Below are 9,323 nucleotides of genomic sequence, written 5' to 3'. Positions count from 1 at the left end.
TCGAGGAGAAAGTAGGGAAAAACCTCCTAGACCTCCACCGCAGCAATCTCCTACTTGACACATCCTCAAAGGCAAGGGAAATGAAAGCAAAACTGAACCCTTGGGACTTCATCAAGATAAAAAGCTTCTGCAAGGCAAAGGAAACAATCAAAAAAACTAATAGGCAACCGACAGAATGGGAAAAGATAGTTGCAAATGACATATCAGACTTTTTAAAATCACTCTTCTTGGCATAAATCTCCTTGTAATCTGAATGTACATCACTCTTACCACTAATGAGGCTGACGTTCCTTCCTTCCTCCCTCCCATTCAATTCACCCTTGATGTATTCTGTTCTAAAAATGGCTGTTGGGACGTCTGGGTGGCTCAGTCGGTTAAGCCTCCGACTTCGGCTCAGGTCAGATCTCACATTCGTGGGTTCGAGCCCCGTGTCAGGCTCTGTGCTGACAGCTAGCTCAGAGCCTGGAGCCTGTTTCAGATTCTGTGTCTCCCTCTCTCTCTGACCCTCCCTCTCTCATGCTCTGTCTCTTCTGTATCAAAAATAAATAAAAGCATTTAAAAAAATTAAAAAAAAATGGCTGTTAAAGTCTTTGGCCCTATTTCGCACATCCACAGCTTGTTTATTTCTTATTCACTGATTTAAGATACTGTTTTCATATTTTGGGTTCTAATACTTTATTATCTATGTTGTAAATACTATGCATCACTAAATCCAAGATTCACATTATTTCACACTGTGATCTGCTTTACAATCGATAATGTCTTACAATTAAGAATTTATCATGTAGGGTTTTTTACCCTCTTCAGTGGTACACTATATAATGGTATGTCATAAAATCAATGACAGTAATGACACCCTAAAATGAAATACGGCTATCTTCTACCTCAAAGAAGCCTGTTTTTTCTCTTCCGTTGTCATTATGATATCTCCTGATATACAGAATTTTCAAATTCAAATATAGTTGTATTTACCAACTATAGTTTGTATTTGCCATTTCCTCTATAATTAGCATTTTTGTGTCCTTTAAAAAAAACCTGTCTCTGGGGCACCTGGGTGGCTCAGTCAGTTAAGCGTCTGACTTCGGCTCAGGTCATGATCTCATGGTCTGTGGGTTCGAGTCCTGCATCTGGCTCTGTGCTGACAGCTCAGAGCCTGGAGCCTGCTTCAGATTCTGTGTCTCTCTCTCACTCTGCCTCTCTCTTACTCATGCTCTGTTTCTCTCTGTCTCAATAGTAAACATAGAAAATTTTTAAAAATCTGTCTCTAACTCAAAATATAAATGAATTTTCTGTATTTTCTCTTCTAATTTTTTATAAGTTTAAACCATGTGATTCATTTCAACTCTTCTCTATGTAATAAATAACATCATGTGTCTCCTCTCCCAGTGTTCCTTTTTTTATCAGTTTCACAAATATGTACAATGGCCTGGTCCTATTTATTATATACTATACTTAGTATGTGATAGAAGAAACTCCTCTTCCATATTCTTTCTTCACCAGTACTTGGAATTTCTTAGGTCCATGCTCCTCAATAACATTTAGAATCAGCATGTCAATTTTCTTTCAAATCTCCTTTTAGAATTTTTATGGAAATACATTCTATCAATAAGTCAATTTGAGGGAAGTGACATTTGTACCATTATTGGTCTTTTAGACCATGAATACAGTTCATTTCTGAGTTGTGCCTTCTTGATTGAATTACAAAATAGCTCAATAATGTTCTCCATATGTTCTATGTATTTTGTTATTAGATACATTCCAAAGAATTTTATTTTTACCATATATTTAATAGAATTTTTGAATTAAATGTCTCACTGCCAATTGCTGCCTTAAAGAATGTAATTGGTTACTGAATATGCCTTTGATATCTAACCACCTTACTCTCCTGTTAATTTTAGTAATATCATTTCATATTCTTTTGTAAAAAAAAGGAATCAAAATCATAACATTCACTTCATTTAAGACCTAAAATTTCCAATGCATTGTTAAATAGAAACACTGATAACAAAATCTTCTCTGTGTTTCTGATTTTAAAAGGAATCCTTTTAATGCTTCACTATTTTTGAAAAGATGTTTATGGATTTTGTATAAATATCTTTAACTGAGTTAATAAAGTTTCTACTTTGTTCCATTTTGCCAAGAGTTTCTTTCATGAATGTGTTTTGAATTGTACGAAAAGCATTTTCTTTATCCATTGTGATGATCATATGGTTTTTATCTTTAATTTTATTACATAGTTACATTTTAAGATTTTCTCATGTTAAACTACTGCTGCATTTCTGGAATACATCTCAGATAAAACAACCCTACTCAGTTATTTAGAAATACGTTGTGAGATAATATCTGCTAATATTTGGTTTAGAATTCATCTCTTTCCTGAGTGAGAAAAGCTTCCTGCTTTTCTTTCTTACACTGTCTTCTTTAGGATTTGGTAGGAAACTTAACCAAAAATGGTTTTAAGTCACTTTTTTTCTATTGTGTAAAACAGTTTGTAAAATACTGGCATGGTTTGTCCTTTGTCATGTAGTAGAAATCATCTTTAAAATACTTGAGGCTCAGTATTATCCTAAAAAGATTTTCAAAAATTGATTAGACTTCTTTCACTGTTCATGGACGAGAGACTATTTTTTCATCGACTCTCTCAGTTAGAGGTCTATTCATGTTTCTTAGCATAGCCCTAGTTTCTTGCTCTTTATGTACATTTATATATTCTGATGCAAATTTCTATTTTTATCTAATCCTAAAACCATTACCAGTTCTTAAAAGAGACTATAAAGATTTGAGAGCACCATATTTCTGGATTCCTTCTCTATAAGTCATAAGAAGAGGTAATTAGTTATTAGAAAGTATATTCTTTTTCTAAGGCTGCTGTAATAAATTACCACAAGTTTAGTGGCCTAAAACACCCAAATCTTCTATCTTACAATTCTGTATATTAGTTTGGCCCAGGACTCACTGGCTGACATTAAGGTATCACAAGACTGTGCACCCTTCTGGAGGCTCCAAGGGAGAATCCATTCTGTGCTTTTTCCAGATACTAGAAGCTGATGTTTCACTGGGGGTCCCATTCGTCCATCTTCAAAAGCAGTAATGATGATGTGAAACCTTCCATCACATCTCTCTGGGCCTGTCTTCAGTAATCACATCTCTCTCTGACTCTGCTCTGCTGCTTCTCTCTTCAGTCTTTAAGGATCCTTGTGATTACATCGGGCATACCAAGACAGCCCAGGATCATTTCCCCTCTATTGTTAGGTCAGCTGAGGGGCGGCCTTAATTCCATCTGCAACCCTCATTTCCCTGTGTGATGTACCCCAACATATTCCCAGGCGCCAGGGACTGGGACATGTATGTCTTCGGGGGCCATTTTCCTGCCTGCCACAGAATGTAACAATCTCACTAGCAACACCAATGCATAAAGAATTGCATCCATAATTGTACGTTATGTCTCCTGACATTTAAGGATACCACAGACGTCCCCCAACCTGAGATTTAAAAAATTCTAAATTATACTGACACGCTTTGAAAATAGATCTCTGGTTACAAACTGAATCTCAATTTCAGGAATGCTAAAAGGTGACACACATACGTTTTAGAACTGATATTCTGTTGATAAAAACATTTAATAGAATCTTTTTCTTCCAGTATCTGTATTCCTATCTACCAATCTACCACCATCTATGTGACAAAATCAGCAGGAAAAAGTGATTGAGGGGATGGTAAAGCAACTTTTACTTTTTACCCTCTAAACAGCTTTTCAAATATAAGTTTAATAAATAGGCACAACTTATCAAATGAAGCATGTATTTATAATACCCCACAACGCCGATAAAGCCCGACACATTTAAGATGTACACATCTTCTGCATCAGCAAATGTACAAAACATCCTATTTCAAAGTTAAAATGCTGATGGATAAGTTATTTCCAAGTTTATAGTCACCATTAGTAATCTATTTTAATTTATACACATCTGTTCTATAACTTCATGCAAAGTTACTTTTCTCACTGCTAGTCTTCTAGTTGTACTGTCCTCTGTTACACAAACGCATCACATCACAGAAGGAAGCTGACTCCTCATTCTAAGAGCTGAGGCAGAGGCCAGTGGCACCACTTACTAACAGCGATGCTGGGCAAATGTGTGACCTCTTGGCAAGGGTACAGAAAGGTGTGATAGAAATTAGTGCGGACTGAACACCGATTAAAAACTACCTGCCTATGGGACACACGGGTGGCTCAGTTGTCCAACTCCTGATGTCAGCTTAGATCATGGGATCCCGGGGTCATGGGATTGAGCCCCCTGTTAGGCTCCGCAATGAGCATGAAGCCTGCTTGAGATATTCTCTCTCTCTCTCTCTCTCTCTCTCTCTCCCTCTCTCCCTCTCTCTCCCTCCCTCCCTCCCTCCCTCTGCCCATTTCCTCCACTTGCATTCTCTCACTCTCTCAAAAACAAAAAACAAACAAAAAACTAGCTGTCTTTGCAAATGTGACAGTTTCACAACATTCCATGAGGTCAACAAGATAGCTTCTATTATAAAGTTGAGGAATCCAAACTTTCATGTGTTAAATAATGTGCCTCCATCCCTCTAAATAATAAAAAGCAGAGAGGTCTGATTTAAATCTAGATGTCTGCGGGGCACCCAGGTGGAAAAGTCCAACTTCAGCTCAGGTCATGATCCTGCGGTCCATGAGTTCGAGCCCTATGTTGGACTCTGTGCTGACAGCTCAGAGGCTGGAGCCTGCTTCGGATTCTGTCTCCCTCTCTCTCTGTCCACCCCTGCTTGAACTCTGCCTCCCTTTCAGATAAATATTTTTTAAAAATTTAAATCTAGATGTCTGATTTCAAAATCCATACTCTCTTCTATTTCAGTGTTTTCTTCACCTGTGAAGTAATAATGATAATAAAACTAGAGAATTCAGATTTTGAAGAAATTAAATGAAATAATGCCACTGAAGTGTTGCTCAAATTACACTGCATACTGTAAACCTAACCATTGTCTTTAAAATACAGGTATTCCTCTTCATTTATGATTCAAGTCAATACTATAAATTCAAAGCTTTTAACTGCTGTCTCTTATTATACCTACTGAGAGATGAGGTGAAATTGTCACCTTCACGTCCTATAGTATCCAACTAATTTTTATGTAAACTAACATAATTATTATTATCCAAATAAATAAATACAAATCCATTTTCCTTTCTCCTTTCTATCTCCCCAAAGTTTCATTACATAGTACGCAAAGTGAAATGGGCTGCATCAGTAACAGAAGAAGCAGAAAGGTGTAACACACTGCTATAAGAAAGCAACTGACAAAAATATAGCCCATAATACTACATAAGGAATTTTTCGATGTGTGTCAATAAACATTTTATAGATAAGCCCTAATCTCTTTGGTTTTGTGATACCAGAGATTGAGGGCTGTTCGCCTGCAAGCCACAGATGCTTCTTCAACTTTGGGAACAATTCATAGAAGAGTTACCTGCACCTTCTTAATAACGGTGAAAATCATTAATATTGCCCCATATTTTCTTTCCTTAAAAATGAGTTTATGAGTATCATGGAAAACCTATTTTTTGTGCCATAAGTTACAGAAATAAAAACCTTAAATTGGCTTAAATAATAAAGAAATTTGTTGGCTCATACATTTGGAAGCCCAGAGGTTAGACTGAGGTCTAGGTTAAACGATTCAGTGATTGAACAGGGTCACCAAGAAGCACCCAAGAATCAAAGTACTCAGATATCCAGAGAAATCTCAGCAAGGGCATTGGACACTCCACACCTTACTGCTACATTAAAGGCTTAGGGGCAATAGAGTTGAGTAGGTGGATGCAAAGGTCATTATCTTGATACGGCTTCATTGGTAATCAAATGTTTCTGTGCTTCAGTTGATTAAAACTATAGATCAAGCTTTAATTTCTGGAGATTCAGACAAGAGGAGAAGAAGACTGCAGAAAGCAGGAAAAGCATCTCTAAATCCATTCAGCTTTTCCTCACGTGTCTAGATTTTTTTTATGCTATGGCCTCTTCTATACCAAACAAGCCTTTGATTCCATCATCATTATCTGCCTAACCCTATTATGACTACTTCCCAACTATCTCAGAATTTAATTATTCGAGGTTGATGAGAACTTAAATGATGGAACTACTCTGAACTTATTTTTAAAAATACATGTACTCCTTTATTCTTTTTTACTCTTTTTAAATTGTCCTTCTTACAAAGAACATATGACATGTCAAAGATGGTTAAGTTAAAGTATGTCCTCCTCTATAGAAATAAAGCCTACGTGATACATCAAAACCAAAGGGGACTCTTAACTATACCTTACCTATAATGCCTTATTATATACAGCTACATTACCTGAAAGTAATATATATAGCCATGTAATTTATATATAGTTACACATATGGATAAATAAATTATGTAGATGCATTTATATTAGCATATACATAGCCATTCTCTCAAAATTAAGAACTCTGGTTTCATGGATCCTATTGGCTATATAGTTATGTCTTAAGAATTTTAGATATCCAGGACAAAATATAAAAAATTTACTACTCTCGGTACAGAAAATCCTCATTAGTTGGGCAAATGAGATGGAGTTTCCCTGACACAGTCTGCAAAGAACTTCAAGCATTTATAACTCAGAAAAGAACAATTAGCCTGAAAAAGGTCAATCATATTGACATTAATATATTTTGCCTTGATTTAGCAATACTAATAGAGTTTCACTGAATCCATGTATACATCTTTGTGAAAATAAGAAAAAAGAACTCATGCTGTTCTTAAAGCATTGTTTAAACTATTTGCCCAGTAGATGGTGTATATATGTCTTCAAAATGTTTCGTTGATAACTGAAGTGTTAACAAATGATAAAACACAAGGTTGGAAATACTTACCTGTGACATTCTAAAAACATTCCATTAAAACCAGCATTCTTAAATAATATCCTAAACTAAAACAAATGCTGTGTTAAAAGTCCCCATAATGACTCAAAGTATAAAAATTTTTACATACACTTACCAACAGTATCACATGGTTCATCTTTATGAACACAGAAATCTTTCCTAGAGAGGAAACAGAAAATGGAAGTAAACTTTTCCACATTTGATAGATTATGTGACTCACTTTTAATAATTACATGAACAAATAAACCACACACGTTATCTCCAAGAATTTACTAGGACTAAGATTGACTAATTTTAATTCTAGGAATATATGAGAATTATTAAAATTTTAATGATACGTTTTTACCTTATATAAATCCTGAAACATGCTATCCTATTTCATAAAAAAATATTCAAAAATAAGATTCTAGGGGTATCGCAGTGGCTCACTCAGTTAGGCATCCGAATTCAGCTCAGGTCATGATCTCATGGTTCATGGGCTCGAGCCCCGCATCAGGCTCTGTGCTGACAGCTCAGAGCCTGGAGCCTGCTTTGGATTCTGTGTCTCCCTCTCTCTCTCTGCTTCCCTCACTCATGCTTTCTCTTTCTCTCTCTCACTCTCTCTCTCTCTCAAAAATAAACATTAAAAACATAAAATAAAAATAAAATTCTATTTTGTTTTGAATTTTACAGGATTTCACTTTTTTATTATAAAAATTATATCTGATATTGGGACATAGCTTTCTGCTTGACAAATATTGTAAGATCTCAACTTCACAGATACAAAAATAATTTCCACAGATACAAAAACAATTTCCAGATAGAAGATTCAAATGTAAAAAATACAAGTTAAAACAACAAAATATTTTATATCATAAGACTGGCAGATTTTTTTAAGACTGGTAGTAATCATTTTAAAAAGGGCATGAGGAAATTAATGTTTTTACACAGGTAGGATCTAATCATGAATAATATTCTATAACTTGCTATTCAACCACTATATCTCAAAGAACATTCCATAGCAAGTTATGAACTTTAGAGGAAAACTGTATGAAAGCATAATTTTATCTACCTTTTTTTTTTTTTACTAGTTATGTGACCTTAGGCAATTTAGTTCAACTTCTTATGCCTGCGTCCTCTCATCTAAAAAAAGGGGAGATAATAATGACAGCTATCTACCAGGTAGGTTTGTAGTACAGGTTAGATGATTTAACACATATAAAACATTTATTTTTGTAATGTTTGTTTTTGAGAGAGAGAGAAACAGAGCACAAGCAGGGAAGGGGCAGAGAGAGAGGGAGACAAAAAATATGAAGCAGGATACAGGCTTTGAAGTCCAAGCTGTCAGCTCGAACCTACGAACCTGAATTTAAGTCAGATGCTTAGCTCACTGAGCCACCCAGGCACCCTAGCACGTGTAAGACATTTAAATGTGTGTTTAGTGAAAGGGTTGGATGAGCTAACACACAGAAAACCCTGAACACAGTACCAATCACCTAGTAAGCTCTCAAAAGTTCGTTGTTGACCTCTTTGTTGTCTTTTGTTGTTCTGGGTATTTCTGTACTATAATTTAAGCAATTCCTTACTGATGCATGTTTAGTTTCTTTAGAATCTTTAGTATTACAAACAATACAATAATGGGTATTTGTGTCTATGTAAGGGAGAAATGAAAAAAAAAATTTTCTGCTTTTTTATTCCTGTTATAGCCTGCTGAATGCCATCTCTAAATGAAAAATGACTTATAAAAATTAAGAGCAATATTCCGATAAATTTCACCAATGACATCTACATTGATAATGATAATGGTTAGGTTTCAATTCACATTTTGCTCAGCCCACCAGCAGCATCTGTGATTTAATATCCACGCATAGTTTTGTAAATGTACCATACATATTTAAAATGTAAAGAAACCCAGGGCACCTGGGTGGCTCAGTCAGTTAAGGGTCCTACTCCTGATTTCGGCTCAGGTCATGGGTCAGGATCTCACAGCTCATGAGTTTGAGCCCCATGACAAGCTTTGAGCTGGCTATGTGGAGCCTGCTTGGGATTCTTTCTCCCCTCTACCTCTCTCTCTCTCTCTCTCTCTCTAGTTCTCTCCTGCTCGCTCACTCGCTCGCTCTCTCTCTCTCTCTCAAACTAAACTAAACAAATAAACATTCGAAAATAAAGTAAAATGTAAAGAAATAAACAACAACAACAAAAGATTCTTAAATACAAACAACAAACTGCAGGTTGCAAGATGGAGGTGGGTGGGAGATGAAATAGTGAAAGGAATTAAGAGCACATGTATCATGATGAGCACTGAGTAAAGGACAGGATTGTTGTGCACTTGAAACTAATATAACAATGTGTGTCAACGACTCTGGAATTAAAACCGTAAAAAATGTTGGCTCTCAAATTGTTTGAAGACAAGGTATACATGCTCATTAGATCCAGCTAATA

General features: G+C 35.7%; 1 protein-coding gene across 1 annotated transcript in view; it reads right to left on the bottom strand.

The window, feature by feature from the left end:
- Positions 1–9,323, bottom strand: part of ADAMTS19 (ADAM metallopeptidase with thrombospondin type 1 motif 19) — a 229,737-nt gene that overhangs the window by 153,569 nt on the left and 66,845 nt on the right. Inside the window, exon 7 of the mRNA XM_029941162.1 lies at positions 7,018–7,061. Within this exon, the coding sequence (XP_029797022.1) occupies positions 7,018–7,061 (44 nt within the window). The remainder of the gene's footprint in view (positions 1–7,017; positions 7,062–9,323) is intronic.

This window comes from Suricata suricatta, chromosome 6 (assembly GCF_006229205.1).
Source record: "Suricata suricatta isolate VVHF042 chromosome 6, meerkat_22Aug2017_6uvM2_HiC, whole genome shotgun sequence".
Classification (NCBI taxonomy): domain Eukaryota; kingdom Metazoa; phylum Chordata; class Mammalia; order Carnivora; family Herpestidae; genus Suricata; species Suricata suricatta.
This window is presented reverse-complemented; position numbering and strand designations above follow the sequence as displayed.